Source organism: Salmo salar, chromosome ssa11, assembly GCF_905237065.1.
Source record: "Salmo salar chromosome ssa11, Ssal_v3.1, whole genome shotgun sequence".
In the NCBI taxonomy this organism is placed as follows: domain Eukaryota; kingdom Metazoa; phylum Chordata; class Actinopteri; order Salmoniformes; family Salmonidae; genus Salmo; species Salmo salar.
The window spans coordinates 21,673,602-21,693,925 of NC_059452.1; the positions used below are offsets into that span (position 1 = coordinate 21,673,602).

General features: G+C 41.0%; 1 protein-coding gene across 2 annotated transcripts in view; it reads left to right on the top strand.

The window, feature by feature from the left end:
* The first annotated feature begins 3,777 nt into the window (after positions 1 to 3,777).
* LOC106562277 (RNA-binding Raly-like protein) overlaps positions 3,778 to 20,324 on the top strand; it is an 80,251-nt gene continuing 63,704 nt past the window's right edge. For both annotated transcript variants that reach the window (XM_045689179.1, XM_014127048.2), the window contains exon 1: positions 3,778 to 4,057. In XM_045689179.1, coding sequence (XP_045545135.1) covers positions 4,018 to 4,057 — 40 coding nt within the window. In that variant the 5' untranslated portion in view covers positions 3,778 to 4,017. The remainder of the gene's footprint in view (positions 4,058 to 20,324) is intronic.

The window sequence follows — 20,324 nt, forward strand, 5'->3', positions numbered from 1 at the left end:
CACTGACAAAACGGAAAACAACTACCCACAAAACCCAAAGGAAAAACAGGCTGCCTAAGTATGGCCTCCAATCAGAGACAACGATAGACACCTGCCTCTGATTGGAAACCATACCCGGCCAAAACATAGAAAACAAAACATAGAAATACAAAACAGAATGCCCACCCACCTATCACACCCTGGCCTAGCTAAACAGAGAAAACACAGCTCTCCTAGGTCAGAGCGTGACAGTATGAGTGTCCACACTATGGAGCTGTCTGGTGGGGTCCACTCTGCATTGACCCTTCAATGCCATACAACACTCCTTCCATGGCCTCCAACTGCTCTTAAACGCTAGTAAAACTAAATGCATGCAATTCAACCGATCGCTGCCCGCACCCGCCCGCCCGACTAGCATCACTACTCTGGACAATTGCGACTTAGAATATGTGGACAACAACAAATACCTAGGTGTCTGGTTAGACTGTAAACTCTCCTTCCAGACTCATATTAAGCATCTCCAATCCAAAATTAAATCTATTTCGCAACAAAGCCTCCTTCACTCACGCTGCCAAACATACCCTCGTAAAACTGACGATCCTACCGATCCTCGACTTCGGTGATGTCATTTACAAAATAGCCTCCAACACTCTACTCAACAAACTGGATGCAGTCTATCACAGTACCATCTGTTTTGTCACCAAAGCCCCATATACCACACATCACTGCGACCTGTATGCTCTAGTCGGCTGGCCCTTGCTACACATTTGTAGCCAAACCCACTGGCTCCAGGTCATCTATAAGTCTTTGCTAGGTAAACCTCCGCCTTATCTCAGCTCACTGGTCACCATAACAACACCCACCCGTAGCACACGCTCCAGCAGGTATATCTCACTGGTCATCCCCAAAGCCAACACCTCCTTTGGCCGCCTTTCCTCCCAGTTCTCTGCTGGCAATGACTGGAATGAATTGCAAAAATTGCTGAAGTTGGAGACTTATATCTCCCTCACTAACTTTAACTTCCCTGGGCTAGCGTCCCACCCTAGTCAACAGCCAGTGGAATCGCGTGGCGCGAAATACAAATACCTCAAAAATGCTATAACTTCAATTTCTCAAACATATGACTATTTTACACCATTTTAAAGACAAGACTCTCGTTAATCTAACCACATTGTCCGATTTCAAAAAGGCTTTACAGCGAAAGCAAAACATTAGATTATGTCAGGAGAGTACCCTGCCAAAAATAATCACACAGCCATTTTTAAAGCAAGCATATATGTAACAAAAACCAAAACCACAGCTAAATGCAGCACTAACCTTTGATGATCTTCATCAGATTACACTCCTAGGACATTATGTTATACAATACATGCATGTTTTGTTCAATCAAGTTCATATTTATATCAAAAACCGGCTTTTTACATTAGCATGTGATGTTCAGAACTAGCATACCCACTGAAAACTTCCGGTGAATTTACTAAATTACTCATGATAAACGTTCACAAAATACATAACAATTATTTAAAGAATTATAGATACAGAACTCCTTTATGCAATCGCTGTGTCAGATTTTAAAATAGCTTTTCGGCGAAAGCACATTTTGCAATATTCTGAGTACATAGCTCGGCCATCACGGCTAGCTATTTTGACACCCACCAAGTTTGGGACTCACTAAACTCAGAATTACTATTAGAAAAATTGGATTACTTTTGCTGTTCTTCGTCAGAATGCACTCCCAGGACTTCTACTTCAACAACAAATGTTGTTTTGGTTCCAAATAATCCATAGTTATATTCAAATAGCTCCGTTTTGTTTGTGCGTTCAGGTCACTATCCGAAGGGTGACGCACGAGCACATTTCGTGACAAAAAATTTCCAAATATTCCATTACCGTACTTAGAATCATGTCAAACGCTGTTTAAAATCAATTTTTATGCTATTTTTTCTCATAAAATAGCGATAATATTCCAACCGGGCAACGTTGTATTCATTCAAAGGCTGAAATATTTTTTTTTTGAATTCTCGTGAACGCGCATCTCAGTCTCACTGTCCCCAGGCTGACCACTCACAAACTCTCCTGCTGTTCTTCGCCCAGAGACACCCCATTCCACTTTCTGGCGGCTTTAGAGAGCCAATGGGAGCCTTAGAAAGTGTCACGTTACAGCACAGATGCTGTATTTTTGATAGAGATGCAACAGAAAGACAACAAATTGTCAGACAGGGCACTTCCTGTATGGAATCTTCTCAGGTTCTGGCCTGCCATATAGGTTCTGTTATACTCACAGACACCATTCAAACAGTTTTAGAAACTTTAGAGTGTTTTCTATCCAAATCTACTAATTATATGCATATTCTCGTTTCTGGGCAAGAGTAGTAACCAGTTTAAATTGGGTACGTTTTTTATCCGGCCGTGCAAATACTGCCCCCTACCCCCAACAGGTTAAGCATCAGCTATCTGAGCAGCTTACCGATCGCTGCAGCTGTACACAGAACATCTGTATAGCCCATCCAACTACCTACCTCATCCCCATATTGTTTTTATTTACTTTTTTGCTCTTTTGCACACCAGTGTTTCTACTTGCACATCCTCATCTGCACATCTATCACTCCAGTGTTAATTTGCTAAATTGTAATTACTTCACTACTATGGCCTATTTATTTATTGCCTTACCTCCTTACTCCATTTGCAGACACTGTATATAGATTTCTCTATTGTGTTATTGACTGTACTTTTGTTGATCCGATGTGTAACTCTGTGTTGTTGTTTTTTGTCGCACTGCTTTGCTTTATCTTGGCCAGGTTGCAGTTGTAAATGAGAACTTGTTCACAACTGGCCAATCTTGTTAAATAAAGGTGATATACATTTATTTATTTATTAAATTGACGTGTTTCTGTTGTTGAGTAAATGACTGGTTAATCAAGTGGAGGGAAACAAACACCAGAGGTCTGCTATACCTGTCTGTAATCTCTATCTCCTCACCCTAATCACATTGCACTCGAGGGACACTGCCTGTGTTTATACTGTATGTGTATGAGTGTGTGTTCAGCATTTGATTGCGTGCATGTGTGTGTGTGTCTTAGCCTCAGTAGAATGACTCTGTTTAAGATAAGGCTTAATTAATGTTGCTCTCTCCACAACAGGGAGGGGAGTCTCTCCCCCTCTCTCTTCCCCCCCCTCTCTATTGCTCCCTCTCCCCCCTCTCTCTCTATCACTCTCTCTCCCCGCCCTCTCTCCCTCCCTCTTTCCCCTCATACTCAAGTATCTCTACTGTTAACTCATCCAGTTGTCACCCACAACACCCATATTCTCTGTATGACGTGTGTGTGTTTGGTGTGTGTGCGTGCCTGTGTATAATGCCATCCCTGTGTGATATGAGGTCAGTGGTGAGCTCCTCTCGTCATCTCTGTATTTGGTTCTGCTGTGTCCTCAGATTCATGCTCCTCTCTTAGACCCCTGCCCTCCCCTGTCCCCCTTCACTCCCTTAGCCCCCGGCTGTGGATAAAGTTACCCTCTCTTCACCACACACACACACACACACACACACACACACACACACACACACACACACACACACACACACACACACACACACACACACACACACACACACACACACACACACACACTTCTTGGCAGCTCTCTCTTTGCCTGGGCAGACTCTATAAGCCCTGAGCCCCAGCCAGGCTCCTGTTGCTGTGAAAAATAAATTGACACACTCCCACTAACCCCCCCCTGCCTGCTGGAGCTAATGGGCTAACCCAGTGCTTCCTCTGTCCACCCCCGCTGCAGAGGGACAGATGGTACATACTGTTGGTGCTGCTCTAACTGCTCTGTCATTGATTCAGTAGTAACACAGTCGTCAGTCCACAGCCTGCCTGCCTGCAGAGAGAGAGCCAAAACAGGAAGAGAGAAAGAGAGGACATAAGGAGAGAGGAAAAGAGAGTGATTGTGAGCGAGAGAAGCAGGGAAAGCATCCAGCCATCTGTCTGTCTCCAGTCTGAAAGCCACAGCCGCCCTCTTTTGTTTGGCGTCCCTGATATGACCCTGTTTAAAAGTGAGCACCATCGCAGCCCACGATGTGAGTATGCCAGGCTATAGATACCCCTCTATGTGTGTCTGTGTCAGTATGTTTCAGTGTGTATGTACGCATCTCCTACTCACTCTCTCTCCGCTTATACCTCCCTTCTACCTTATACCTCCCTCCCTGTTTTTGTCTCTCCCCGTCTATCCCTTTCTTCACGCCCCTTTTTCTACTTTTCACTCCCCTTTCTTTCACATCTCTTTTCTCCTTCCTCACTACTTTCTCTTGGTTTCTCTCCCACTGCCTCTCTATTCCCTAAATCCCTCCGTCCCTATTTCCCCGCTCCTTACTCTATCCCCCCTTTCTCTCTCCCTCTGGTATTTCCTCATGCCGACCCATACGCCTAGCGAAGGATAACCCTGTCTAATGGAACGAGAGACAGAAGGAGAGAGAGAGAAGGAGTGAGTGAGGTAGTGAAAGGATCCTGAGTTGAGGTGACAGGAACTTGGCTGTTTACTCTCCGAACACAGCTGAGCTTAGCCAAGGACTGGAGAGGTGTGTTTGAATGGACGTGAGCGTGATGAGAGCGTGTTATGTGTCTGTCATTTATCTGGGTGTGGGTGCTTGCGAGAGCGAGAGATAGACAAAGAGAGAGACAGACAGAGAGGTAGAAAGAGATCACTTATGTGTGTCCACATACATGTTACAGTATGTGTGAGCATGGGTGCATGAGATTGCATTATGACAGATGTCCGCAACTGTGATAGTGTGTTGGCCAACAGAGTGGTGTTGGATTTGGACTCTCTGAGGCATCAGGCTGTGTGCTTGACAGGCTCTCCTGCAGTGCTAGACTGTGTGAATCGATCCTGTGGTTCAGCCAAGACCAGAGCAGCCCAGGAGGAAGTATAAGGTCACAGGGTCAGCTCTCTCTCACTGGAGCAGAGAGGACAGAGCGAGAGAGTCTTCAGGACCTGAGGAGTAGAGCTGAACCTTCTACCCAGCTGAGCCTTCACTAGGGTTGTCAATAACTGTGGAGAGGGGGATTACATCGGTGCACAGGGAAAGATGCTATTTCTATTGCACGTCTTAGTAACTGAATGCGTGTATGTAAAAAAAGAGAAAGGGCGAGGGGGGAGAAGACATTATTAAAAGCTAACTGCAGTCAAAAACATGATTCACCTGTGTTTTATCCAGAAAATGATGTCATGGCTTTAGAAGCTTCTGATAGGCTAATTGACATCATTTGAGTCAATTGGAGGTGTAGCTGTGGATGTATTTCAAGGCCTACCTTCAAACTCAGTGCCTCTTTGCTTGACATCATGGGAAAATCAAAAGAAATCAGCCAAGACCTCAGAAAAAAATGTGTAGACCTCCACAAGTCTGATTCATCCTTGGGAGCAATTTCCAAATGCCTGAAGGTACCACATTCATCTGTACAAACAATAGTACGCAAGTACAAACACCATGGGACCACGCAGCCATCATACCGCTCAGGAAGGGGACGCGTTCTGTCTCTTAGAGGTGAACGTACTTTGGTGTGAAAATTGCAAATAAATCCCATAACAACAACAGACCATTTTTTATTTAATAACTAGGCAAATCAGTGAAGAACAAATTCTTATTTTCAATGACAACCTAGGAACAGTGGGTTAACTACCTTGTTCAGGGGCAGAAGGACAGATTTTTACCTCGTCAGCTTGGGGATTTGATCTAGCAACCTTCCAGTTATTAGTCCAATGCTCTAACCACTAGGCTACCCTGCTGACCTTGTGAAGATGCCGGAGGAAACAAGTACAAAAGTATCTATATCCACAGTAAAACGAGTCCTATATTGACAAAACCTGAAAGGCCGCTCAGCAAGGAAAAAGCCACTGCTCCAAAACCGCCATAAAAAAGCAAGACTACGGATTGCAACCCAGCTGAGCCTTCAACCCAGCAACCCACCTGAGCCTTTTGTGAAGTACACCAGTCCCTCCTGCACTAAAGCACCCTCACAACAGGATGCTGCCACCCCCGTGCTTCACGGTTGGGATGGCACATGGGGACAAAGATCATACTTTTTGGAGAAATGTCCTCTGGTCTGATGAAGCAAAAAATATAACTGTTCGGCCATAATGACCATCATTATGTTTGGAGGAAAAACTGGGAGGCTTACAAGCCAAAGAACACCATCCCAACCGTGAAGCACGGGGGTGGCAGCATCCTGTTGTGAGGGTGCTTTGCTGCAGGAGGGACTGGTGCACTTCACAAAACAGATGGCATCATGAGTAAGGAAAGGTGCACTTCACAAAATAGATGGCATCATGAGGGATGGAAAATTATGTGAATATATTGAAGCAACATCTCAAGACATCAGTCAGGAAGTTAAAGCTTGGTCGCAAATGGGTCTTTCAAATGGACAATGACCCCAAGCATACTGCCAAAGTTGTGGCAAAATGCCTTAAGGACAATAAAGTCAAGTTATTGGAGTGGCCATCACAAAGCCCTGACCTCAATCCTATAGAAAAGTTGTTGGCAGAACTGAAAAAGAATGTTGAGCAAGGAGGCCTACAAACCTGACTCAGTTACACCAGCTCTGTCAGGAGGAATGGGCCCAAATTCACCCAACTTATTGTGGGAAGCTTGTGGAAGCCTGCCTGAATTGTTTGACCCAAGTTAAACAATTTAAAGGCAATGCTACCAAATACTAATTGAGTGTATGTAAACTTCTGACCCACTGGGAATGTGATGAAAGAAATTAAAGCTGAAATAAATTATTCTCCCCACTATTATTCTGACATTTCACATTCTTAAAATTAAGAGGTGATCCTAACTGACCTAAGACAGGGAAGATTTACTAGGATTACATGTCAGGAATTGTGAAAACTGAGTTTAAATGCACAGTTGAAGTCGGACGTTTACATACACCTTAGTCAAATACATTTTAACTCAGTTTTTCACAATTTCTGACATTTAATCCTTGTAAAAACTCCCCTGTCTTAGGTCAGTTAGAATCACCACTTTATTTTAAGAATGTGACATTTATTTCAGCTTTTATTTCTTTAATCACATTCCCAGTGGGTCAAAAGTTAACATACACTCCATGTGCATTTGCAAACCATTGTCTGGCTTTATTATGGCCGTTTTGGAGCAGTGACTTCTTCTTTGCTGAGCGGCCTTTCAGGTTATGTCGATATAGGACTCGTTTTACTGTGGATATAGATACTTTTGTACTTGTTTCCTCCAGCATCTTCACAACGTCCTTTGGTGTTGTTATGGGATTGATTTGTACTTTTCGCACCAAAGTGCGTTCCTCTCTAGGAGACCGAACGCGTCTCCTTCCTGAGCGGTATGACGGCTACGTGGTCCCATGGTGTTTATACTTGTTCATCTGTACAAACAGTACGCGTGGTACCTTCAGGCGTTTGGAAATTGCTTCCAAGGATGAACCAGACTTGTGGAGGTCTTGGCTGATTTCTTTTGATTTTCCCATGATGTCAAGCAAAGAGGCACTGAGTTTGAAGGTAGGCCTTGAAATACATCCACAGGTACACCTCCAATTGACTCAAATGATGTCAATTAGCCTATCAGAAGCTTCTAAAGCCATGACATCATTTTCTGAAATTTTCCAAGCTGTTTAAAGGCACAGTCAACTTAGTGTATGTAAACTTCTGACCTACTGGAATTGTGATACAGTGAATTATAAGTGAAATAATCTGTCTGTAAACAATTGTTGGAAAAATTACTTGTGTCATGCACAAAGTCGAAGTCCTAACCGACTTGCCAAAACTATAGTTTATTCCATGAAATTTGTGGAGTGGTTGAAACACGAGTTTTAGTGACTCCAACCTAAGTGTATGTAAACTTCTGTCTTCAAATGTATTTGGCTAAGGTGTATGTAAACTTCCGACGTCAACTGTATATACACTACCATTCAAAAGTTTGTGGTCACTTAGAATTGTCCTTGTTTTTGAAAGAGAAGCACATTTTTTGTCCATTAAAATTACAGATGCCTCACAAGTCCTGAACTGGCAGCTTCATTAAATTGTATCCTCAAAACCCCAGTCTCAAAGTCAACAGTGAAGAGGCGACTCAGCGATGCTGGCCTTCTAGGCAGAGTTGCAAAGAAGAATACACATCTCAGACTGGCCAATAAAAATGTAATTATAAGATGGGCAAAAGAACATAGACACTGAACAGAGGAACTCTGCCTAGAAGGCCAGCACCCCTTTGTCGCCTCTTCACTGTTGACATTGAGACTGGTGTTTTGCGGGTACTATTTAATGAAGCTGCCAGTTGAGGACTTGTGAGGTGTCTGTTTCTCAAACTAGACACTCTAATGTACTTGTCCTCTTGCTCAGTTGTGCACCGGGGCCTCCCACTCCTCTTTCTATTCTGGTTAGAGCCATTTTGCGCTGTTCTGTGAAGGGAGTAGTACACAGCATTGTACGAGATCTTCAGTTTCTTGTCAACTTCTCGCATGGAATAGCCTTCATTTCTCAGAACAAGAATAGACTGACGAGATTCAGAAGGAAGTTCTTTGTTTCTGGCCATTTTAAGCCTGTAATCGAACCCACTAATGCTGATGCTCCAGATACTCAACTAGTCTAAAGAAGGCCAGTTGTATTGCTTCTTTAATCAGGAAAAACGTTTTAAACTGTGTTAACTTAATTGCAAAAGGGCTTTCTAATGATCAATAAGCCTTTTACAATGATAAACTTGGATTAGCTAACACAATGTGCCATTGGAACACAGGAGTGAAGGTTGCTGATAATGGGCCTCTGTATGCCTATGTAGATATTCCATAAAAAAATCTGCCATTTCCAGTTACAATAGTCATTTACAACATTAACAATGTCTACACTATTTCTGATCAATTTTATGTTATTTAATGGACAAAAAATGGTATTTTCTTTCAAAAACAAGGACATTTCTAAGTGACCTCAAACCTTTGAACGGTAGTGAATTTAACCTTTATTTAACTAGGCAAGTCAGTCAATAACAAATTCTTATGACACTGGGCCAATTGTGCACTGCCCTATTGGACTCCCAAACCAGGGTGCCTGTAGTGATGCCTCAAGCACTGAGATGCCGTGCCTTAAACCGCCGCCCACTCTGGAGCTTTAGCCAACATCCACATGGCAGTTGTTTTGACGATGTCTTAGGTGGAACTGCATTACAGCTGTCAAATCCACAAGTGGCTCTAGGCATTATACCTAAAGCGGACATTACCATTGGCGGCACGGTGTCGAATTAACAGCCTTGTTTACAAGTTGGAACACAGGAATTTGAGATATAATCTACACCTTGATTAGGATGATAGAAATCCTCATTATTTAGTTGAATGATTTTTCAATTTAAGAGTAATTATTTCCATATATCCTACGCTTTCTCGTTTTGAACTTCTTATTCGAGTGATTTGGCAGCCGACACCGCCAAAACATCGCTATACTGTCGTCTGCTATCGCAGGTTAACTCTTGATCTGATTGAATCTAGGCCTTAAGTTTAAAAGTGCCTTCATTTTGACTGTCATCACATTCAGCATTTTATCGCCTAAAAAGTCAGTTTGATTGAAACCTCTGGTGGGAAAATGCACATATACTTTTTTTTATATCCACATTCAAATCTGTCGCCAATTGGATGGAAGTCTAGCTAGTAAGGTACTTAATTGTTACCTAGAAATGATTGAGACAATGAATGAGACAAAAAAAACGGATGCATTGTACCTTTAAGGGTTGTAGAGCTTGGAACAGAGAAAGAAAATGATTTAGTAAAATAACCAAGAAAGCTAGAGAGAGACAGAGTGAGAGGATGAGAGAGGGAGGAAGAGTCCTCGGAGAGCGAGAAAGATAGAGAGAGATCCGGAATAGAACTTGATCCATATGCTCTTCTCTCATGTGCTTAGTATACTAAGCACATGAACTTAGGACCCACTGGTCACAAACTGGTTGAATCAGCAATGTAATTTGTCAACATATTTTGACGTGGGATCTACGTGGATAATACATAGGATTTTTTTTTAACATCAAGATAAACTTGTTTTGAGGGTGAAATTTCAATCACACCATTATGCCATCATTGTAACCGATTTTCAACATAGACCAGCCTTGTGCAAAATATGTTGAACCTTTGAAACAACATTAGATCTTCAATGTTATATCCACTATCAGAAAAAAAATGTAGGCTGGGCAGCACCTCCTACTGGAGAGTTGATCTACAACTATTCCTTTGTTCTCCCATCCAGGGTTTTAACCAAATCCATATTTATATTTGTCACTGACTACTACCAATGTGCTATCGTGATAATGATTATGGAGAGATCTCTTAATAACTAAATACATTCACTGTTTGTCTATAAATTAATAATTGATATGTTAGATTCATGTCTCCATCAGAACCAAAAATCTAAGACAAAGAATAGGACTAAATCAAATCAAGCTTTATTTAAAGTGCATTTAAAAATTGATTAGATTTAGTCCTATTCTTTAACTTTTTGGTTGAGATGGAGACATGAATCCAACATATAAATGATTAATCTGTAGACAAACTGGATATTGAATTGTGTTTGGTTGTCAGTGCAACCAAATATCAACATTTGAAGGAGATCTGCTTAGATAGTTCCATCTGTGCCACTGACTTACTCTGGCTTTAATTCCAGTTTGTCTACAAATGTATTAATTGATATGTTTGATTCACATCCCCATCTCAACCCAAAATCCCCAAAGTTAAAGAATAGGACTAAATTAAATCAAATCAAACTTTAAATGCAATTTAAATTAATTTAGTCATATTCTTTAACTTTGATTATTGGTTGAGATGGAAACATGAATCTAACATATAAATGATTAATTAATAGACAAACTGGAATTAAAGCCAGACTAAATCAGTGGTACAAAATACTAATCTCCTTCAAATGTTTATTTGTTTGCATTGATAACAAAAAGCAATTCAATTACACTTTGAAATACTGTAAGTAGCCTATTAACATGCCAACAAGTTAACAAATGATAGGCTTATGTTGGATTCACATCTCCAACTAAACCAAAAATAAAAGTTAAAGAATGGGATTAAGCCAGTGGCTCAGAATAACCTATCCAAGCATTAGATATAATTCAAATGTTGATGTTGGTTGCTTTGTCATCCAAACACAATTCAATATGACTTTTGTAATACAGTAAATAGCCTAAAGTTAAGGCATCTTACAAACTAATGTAACAGTATTTATTCAACCTTAAAATGAGTAACACATCCATGGTCTCATTTTAAAGTTACTGTAACTATAAATGTCTTCTTATGTCATCATAGAAAGTGTGCATGTTCAAGATAGCATGCAAAGGTCGCAGGTCTGTTGAGATCTTCACAATGTCTATAATAATCTGCGCAGAGTCTTGAACAGCATTGATCACTTGCTTTAGGCCTATGTACTTTTAATGTAATCTCAACTACAATCCAGGGCATTTGGTTGTGCTGTTAGATGAAGCACAGTGATAACACATTAAGTTGTTGTATAAATACAAAATATCTGCCAGTTGTATTCCCATTTGAACTGTGTTGTGCTTTTAAATGGTTGAAAGCGCAGTGATAACATATTTTGATAACAAGTAAACAAAAAAATCATTTTTTCCTTTGGAATTTGGTTGTGCTTTTAGATCAGGGGTAAGCAACTCTGTTCCTTGAGTGCCGCAGGTACTGCAGGATTCTGTTCCAACTAGTCACCACACCTGACCAACTGATCTAACTGATCAGTTCAGTGATTGCCTAAATTCAACACACCTTGTCGTCCAGGTCGGTTAAATCAAAAACATGAAGTGCCTGCAGAACTCCAGGACCAGGGTTGCCTACCTGTGTTTTAGATGGTTGAAAGCATAGTGATAACACATGGGGAATTCAACAAACTTCTGGCTGTCTATTAGAGTGGTTGAATAAAGGTTGAAATCTCATTGATCAACGTCTCAACCAAATATTACCCAAATGTTGACGTTGAAATGACGTGGTGTGCCCAGTGGGGACATATTCTATTCTCTCCTCTTCTAATAATTTATGTTCAATGAGGTTTTCTTCTATATTTAAGTTTTGGCATATTCATTCCAGCACCATAGCACCCTACATCTCACTGCTGGTTTGCTTCTGAAGGTAAGCAGGGTCAGTCCAGATGAAGCTGAAAATAAACGTGTGAAAATAAAAGTCACGTTTGTAGAAAAAAAATCATGAAGAAATATTACATGAAAATGAACATGAAAATGAACATTAACATTAACATCAACTGTGTGACATGTTCATTTTCACACCACTTCCAGTCTCCCATCCAGGGACCAACCAGGACCAACTGCATAGCTTCAGAAGCAAACCAGCAGTGGGATGCAGGGTGCTATGTTGCTGGAATGAATGTGCCAAAACTTAAAAATAGAAAAAAGGCAGCAAAAGCGAAGGCCAGGGCAACATAACCAAAGATAGGGAAAATTGTCAGTAAAAAGGGAGCCGTTTTATTGAATTGCGTTATCATAACAAATGTTTCACTGCAAATGTTTTTTTTTTCATCCATTTACAAGGATGAGGGATGGGGCTGGAGAAATGCAACCACTCTCAAATCCATAGAATACACTGTTGGGTGCAAGGACTGACCATCCATGATATCAACATATATCATTTTTAGGCTATACAGTGGTTGTTTACATTTACTTTGTTTTCAAACATTGGAGTAAATCAAGCTTATATTTTGGGTTCAACTAAGCATGAGGAACATACATTGCCTTCAAAAATGATTCATACCCCTTGACTTATTCCACATTTTGTTGTGTAACAGCCTGCATTCAAAATTGATTCAATATTTAAAAAAAGATCTGCCATATAATACCCAATGCCCATAATGACAAAGTGAAAACATGTTTTTAGAAATATTTGCAAATGTATTGAAAATTAAATATAGAAATATCTCACTTACATAAGCATTCACACCCCTGAGCTGATCCATGTCAGAATCAAATTCGGCAGTGATTACAGCTGTAAGTTTTTCTGGGTAAGTCTCTAAGAGCTTTGCACACCTGGATTGTACCATTTTTGCACATTCTTCTTCTTTAAATTCTTCATGATCTGTCAAGTTGGGTGTTGATCTTTGCTAGACAGCCATTTTCAAGTCTTGTCAGATATTTTCAAACCAATTTAAGTCCAGACTGTAACTACGCCACTCAGGAACATTCAATGCTTTCTTGGTAAGCAACTCCTGCGTATATTTGACCTTGTGTTTAAGGTTATTTTCCTGCTGAAAGGTGAATTTGTCTCTCAGTGTCTGTTGGAAATCAGACTGAGCCAGTTTTTCATCTATGATTCTGCATGTGCTTAGCTCTATTCCATTTCTTTTCATCCCCCCACAAAACTCCCTAATCATTGCTGATGACAAGCATACCCATAACAGGATGCAACCACCACCTTGCTTGAAAATATGAAGAGTTGGACTCAGTCATGTGTTGTGTTGCATTTGCCCAAAACATAACACTTTGTATTCAGGACATGAAGTTAATTTCTTTGCCACATGTTTTGAAGTTTTACTTTAGTGCCTTATTGCTAACAGAATGTATGTTTTGGAATATTTTCATTCTGTACAGGCTTCATTCTTTTACATTTACATTTACATTTAAGTCATTTAGCAGACGCTCTTATCCAGAGCGACTTACAAAATGGTGCATTCACCTTATGATATCCAGTGGAACAACCACTTTACAATAGTGCATCTAAATATTTTAAGGGGGGGGGTTAGAAGGATTACTTTATCCTATCCTAGGTATTCCTTAAAGAGGTGGGGTTTCAGGTGTCTCCGGAAGGTGGTGATTGACTCCGCTGTCCTGGCGTCGTGAGGGAGCTTGTTCCACCATTGGGGTGCCAGAGCAGCGAACAGTTTTGACTGAGCTGAGCGGGAACTGTGCTTCCTCAGAGGTAGGGGGGCCAGCAGGCCAGTGGTGGATGAACGCAGTGCCCTTGTTTGGGTGTAGGGCCTGATCAGAGCCTGAAGGTATGGAGGTGCCGTTCCCTTCACAGCTCCGTAGGCAATCACCATGATCTTGTAGCGGATGCGAGCTTCAACTGGAAGCCAGTGGAGAGAGCGGAGGAGCGGGGTGACGTGAGAGAACTTGGGAAGGTTGAACACCAGACGGGCTGCGGCGTTCTGGATGAGTTGTAGGGGTTTAATGGCACAGGCAGGGAGCCCAGCCAACAGCGAGTTGCAGTAATCCAGACGGGAGATGACAAGTGCCTGGATTAGGACCTGCGCCGCTTCCTGTGTGAGGCAGGGTCGTACTCTGCGAATGTTGTGGAGCATGAACCTACAGGATCGGGTCACCGCCTTGATGTTAGTGGAGAACGACAGGGTGTTGTCTTTTCACTCTGTCATTTAGGTTAGTATTGTGGAGTTACTACAATGTTGTTGATCCATCCTCAGTTTTCTGCTATCACAGCCATTAAACTCTGTAACTGTTTTAAAGTCACCATTGGCCTAATGATGAAATCCCTGAGCAGTTTCCTTCCTCTCCGGCAACTGAGTTAGGAAGGACGCATGTATCTTTGTAGTGACTGGGTGTTGACACACCATCTAAACTGTCATTTATAACTTCACCATGCTCAAAGGGATGTTCAATGTCTGCTTTAAAATGTTTTACCCATCTACCAATAAGTGCCCTTCTTTATGAGGCATTGGACAACCTCACTGGTCTTTGTGGGTGATTCTGTGTTTGAAAGGCACTAATTGACTTCGGGACCTTACAGATAATTGGATGTGTGCGGTACAGAGATGCGGTAGTCATTCAAAGATCATGTTAAACACTATTATTGCACAAAGCGGGAGTCCATGCAACTTATTATGTGCACATTTTTACTCCTGAACTTTATTTAGGCTTGCCATAACCAGTGGTGTAAAGTACTTAAGTAAAAATACTTTAAAGTACTAATTAAGCAGTTTTTGGGTGGTATCTGTCTGTACTTTTCTTTACTATTAATATTTTTGACAACTTTTACTTTTATTTCACTACATTCCTAAAGAAAATAATGTACTTTTTACTCCGTACATTTTCCCTGACACCCAAAAGTACTAGTTACAATTTCAATGCTTAGCAGGACAGGATGGTCCAATTCACACACTTATCAAGAGAACATCCCTGGCCATCTCTACTGCCTCTGATCTGACGGACTCACTAAATGATGATGTCTGAGTGTTAGAGTGTGCCCCTGGCTATAGCCCCTGGCTATCCGTAAATAAAAATTAATTTTAAAAATCATGCCATCTGTTTTGCTTAATATAAGGAATTAGACATTTGATACTTAATTAAATTTGAGCAATTACATTTACTTTTGATACTTAGGTATATTTAAAACCAAATACTTTTAGACTTTTACTCAAGTAGTATTTTACTGGATAACTTTCACTTTCACTTGAGTCGCTTTCGATTAAGGTACGGTATCTTTACTTTTACTTAAGTATTTTTCCACAACTGGCTATAATAAAGGGGTTGAAAACTTATGGACTCAAGACATTTCAGCTTTAAATTGAAGAACATTTTTAAACATAATTCCACTGATTATGGGGTACTGTGTGAAGGCCAGTTACAAAATAAATCTCAATGTAATCCATTTTATATTCAGGCTGTAACACAACAAGATGTGGAAAAAGTCAAGGAATGTGAATACTTTCTGAAGGCACTGTATATTCCTATATTCTTCAAGAATCAATGGGTACATATCATTAATTTATAAGTCCAAAAATGTATGTTGCAACTGTGGATTGCCCCTTTAACAGGAAGTGACCTTCATACAGCAGAACCATGTCCCCATTTCAGTGTGATCCATTAACCTGCCCCCCCCAAAAAAATTGTGTCCACTGTTCCACAAATGTCACGCAAAATCTTTCCCTTGTCCCGCATTTGGGTTTTTAAGATTTGGTCACCCTAATTCCAACCGGTAGAAACATTGCAAACAGAACAAATTCTTATTTTACAATGACGGCCTAACCCGGCTAAACCCTCCCCTAACCCGGACAACGCTTTTTTGTAAGGGTGTATGTAGTGAGAGTCGTTAGAGTAGATCCATTAGAGAAGAGGTGGTATGAATAAATAAACACAGCAGCACCAGCAGGCGCACCAGACAGACCCCTCGAGACTGGTCCACCCAGAGCACATCTCCCCACTGTGCCACCCTGCCCTCCCATCTCTCCCTTCACACCAGGGAGAGCCCTACACGGCTAATATCTCTCTAAAGCTCTCAGAGGGCAGTGTGTGTGGTGTCCTTACAGCATACAGTATACCTGTATATTACTAGAAAAAGTCATATGGAACGTTGAATGAAGTATGTCTAAGAATGCGGTGAGAGAGGTACGGCCAGGCAGCTTGTATCAGAAACTCAGCCGCTCCAGTGGTTCTGCTCTTTGTGTATGCTGCGCTGCCATGCCCCTGAGCCAGTGTGTGTGTGTGTGTGTGTGTGTGTGCCCATGGCTCCCTGTCTCTATGTGAGCTGACTGACAGACTAACTGACTGATTGACTGACTGGTTGACTGACTGACTAATTGACTGACTGGTTGACTGACTGGTTGACTGACTGATTGACTGCGTTCAACACTAGGGAACTAGCTGGGGCTATTCTATGGGAAAATGGAAGTGTTATTTATTGAATCTCAATTAACATAAATTATTAAAAGAGGAGACAATAGAATAGAGGCTGTGGTACGTCCCCACTAGGCACACCACATCATTTCAACGTGGAAATGATGGTAATATTTGGTTGAGACGTTGATCAATGAGATTTCAACCTTTATTTACCCACTAAAAAAGACAGGCTGAAGTTTGTTGAATTCCATATGTGTTATTACTATGCTTTCAACCATCTAAAGGCTCAACCAAATTCCAATGTAAAAAGAATGTCATATTCCTGGTTTAGTTGTCATCTAAATGTGTTATCACTGCGCTTTCAACCATTTTAAAGCACAATAAAGTTCAAATGGGAATACAACTGGCAGATATTTAGTATTTATACAACAACTTAATGTGTTATCACTGTGCTTCATCTAACAGCACAACCAAATGCCCTGGATTATAGTTGAGATTACATTAAAAGTACATAGGCCTAGCGCAAGTGATCAATGCTGTTCAAGACTCTGCGCAGATTATTATAGACATTGTGAAGATCTCAACAGACCTGCGACCTTTGCATGCTATCTTGAACATGCACACTTTCTATGATGACATAAGAAGACATTTATAGTTACAGTAGGCTAACCTGAAAATGTGGCCGTCGATGTGTTACTCATGTCCGAAAACCATGAAAATGTCAAAATAATAAACAATTCATGTGATTTGTTCACACGTGTCTGAAAATCATGTGTTTTTTTTATGTGATTTTTTCATGTGATGTTTTGTAAGGGCAATAATGCAACTGTCAAGATCGCTGTGATGTACCTCCTCTACTGTCTTTCTAACCTATACTCTCTCTCTCTCTCTTTCTCTCACCCTCTCTCCCCCCTTCTCTCTCTTTCAACTGTCAGGAACGCTGTGATGTACTTCCTCTACTGTCTTTCTAACCTATTTTCTCTCTCTCTCTCTCTCCCTCTACCCCCTTTCTCTCTCTTTCAACTGTCGCACCCCCGTCTTTTTCTCCATCCTCTCTCTCCCTCTCACGCCCACTCCCCGTCATGCTGCTTTGTTAGGCCTATTGTTATGACAGTGATGTTGGTGATTGCTCAGCTTGTGATATCGTCAGTAAGAAACCTGTCAGCAGACTCTGATCTGAGATCAAATGGACCAGGACTGCTGTCAGAGAAAGCAGATGGGATGGATCCAGGAACTCAGATCTGAGAACAGCACGATGGTAGAGACGTTGAATTGCTTGTCAGCATGATATGAACAGGCAGGTGGGCTGTGCTTTAACAGTCCCGTTTGACAAACTACCCACTCTGCCACTGCAGAATGCCAGCCTCGTGTGTGTGTGATAGGCGGTGCCACTTGCCAAAAACACACAGGGCTCCACGCTGTGCAGGATCCCCCACAATTCATCTGTTCCTGGAGCGCACAAAACTGCCAAAATGTCACTCCAGTCCACTCCACAGCACATTGACTCCGGGTTTAAGAGGTCACAGTATTTGCCTGAGTAGAATACTATTAAAAAATAAAGCCTAATTCCAAGTAGGATGTTTTTGCTTATGCATATCCTCCTCTCTTCCAGGTAATATGATTAAGCTGTCTTTAAATATGAGCATTTACCATAGCTGGTGGTGAGGCAGAGTAGAGGTCGGTGGGAGAGGCAGGAGCCAACAGTCAGTCAGTACACGGCAGTAGGGATTATGGATTTATAATCCTGTGGTTATGATTACAACTCATTTCATGTGACCTTGGTTTTGTGACCTCTGCTACAATTTGGTCACACTGACAGACAGTCACTGGCTGCAGCCGCTTGTTTGATGACGCTTCTCTTTTGTGGTTGATGAGATTCTATACCGAGTCCTCCACCCTTTCTGGCCTCTTTGTCATCATGTTCACAGACTTCAACACAGAGATTGTGGAGATAAACTCATGAACAAGGGATAATCAGAATCGAGGTCAATGCAGTGTTCATTTTGTCAGATTAGGAAGTGAATTGGAATTTGTGTGTTTTCCATGTTACATTAATAGTGGGACAGAAAAAGTGGAGTTAATGTTTGTTACAATAGTAAATTCCTACCCCTGCTGTTGTTCTCTAATCATAAATTCCATAAGGAATTGAATAGAGAAATATGCATAGAACATCTTGTCGATGACTGTTTGTTTTTTACTGTAGGCCTGTGTTCATGTTTTAAAGTGCCATCTGTGTAGGTTTAAAAAATCCTAGGAACTTTGCCCAAATTCCCAGGTTTTTTAGAAATCCTGGTTGGAGGTTTCCGGAATTTCTGCTCATTCTCTCCTGATTTCAGGAATCTTTCAACCGGAATTTCTGGAAAACCACGGAATTTTGGGAAAGTTACCGTAATTTTGCAACCCTACACGTGTTTGTGTGTCCATCCCACATCCTGACTCTGGGTTGACTAATCTGCTCAGGGTGCCAGGCCAACTCGTGTGTGCACTGGCTGCACTGTGGTGACTGTCCTATAGCCTCATCCATGTATGTGTATGTGACCACATTGAGTCCCTTTGAGTCTGTTAGCATCCTCCCTGGTTTTTCCTTAATAGACTCTCAATCTGTGTATGTCCTCTGTGCAGGTGGGTCCTCTGTTCACAGACCCCTCAACACAAAATGCTCTTCCACCCCCATAGTGCTAATGCCACCTCTGGAAGCCTGCCATTTAGACAATATCAACAGAACACATAAGTGTCAAAAATCTATCCCCAGTAGACATTAAAAGCTTTGTGGTAGTGTTTTTAGATGTTTTTAGTGTTGAGAGGCAACCTGGAATGTGTTTGGATTGAGTTCACAGTGGGAAAGCTAATTGCATTGTATTGCTTTTGTTTCCTTTCATCTCTCCCTGTCATTATTGTTGCTCCTTGAAACCAATAGAGTTTTATTGACATATTGCATTTGACTCTGTTACAAGCCATTTATATATAGTACATGTTCTCATCGTAGCATTGGTTATGGAAGGCAAAAATACTCACATCATGTTTGACATGCACACTTTGCATAACACCATTGTAGGTTGCCATCAGCTGAAAACATTGCAATGTCTGTTCTTACAAAATCAATAAAGATACAGAATATCTGAATAGCTAAATGCAGAGACGAAAGTGAGAAGTCGATCAGGGGAAACTTTTATCCTCAACAGGAAAAGTAAAATAAATCACTGGAGGATGTATTTTAAGAGACCCGGTTTTTCTACAGTCAAAGCAGCTATGACTGCAGTTGTTTAACATAGCAGTCAATCTATTTCCTGTAGTCTTAAAATTATTAAATGTTTTGTTTTATGTAATAACGTTTTATGTAAAAAATTATTTCTACTTCAAATGGAGCACACTTTGTTAATCTGCAGTGGGCTAAATCAGGCTCAAACAGTGTTTCTTGGAAGTCAAACAAATCTACTTTAAAACAAAAGTATACACCTCACACAGATGGTTATGGTCTTAAAAAAAATAACACACCTGTACCATGTCAGATATAAAGTTGAAATGTGTTACATTTTGAGTTTGCATTCCAATATTACACTTTACATACATCACAGAAGACTGAAATATAACACAACTTTTTGATATAGAAACACCAGATTTTTGGCGTTATTTTTTTAATCATGTTTATTAATTATGGATTTATGAAAAATGTGAATAATATTCCACCCATGAAGCCACTAGAGGGCGATTTGGTCATTTGACTGCAGGAAAGGGAAATAATGTCATTCAAATAAGTTGA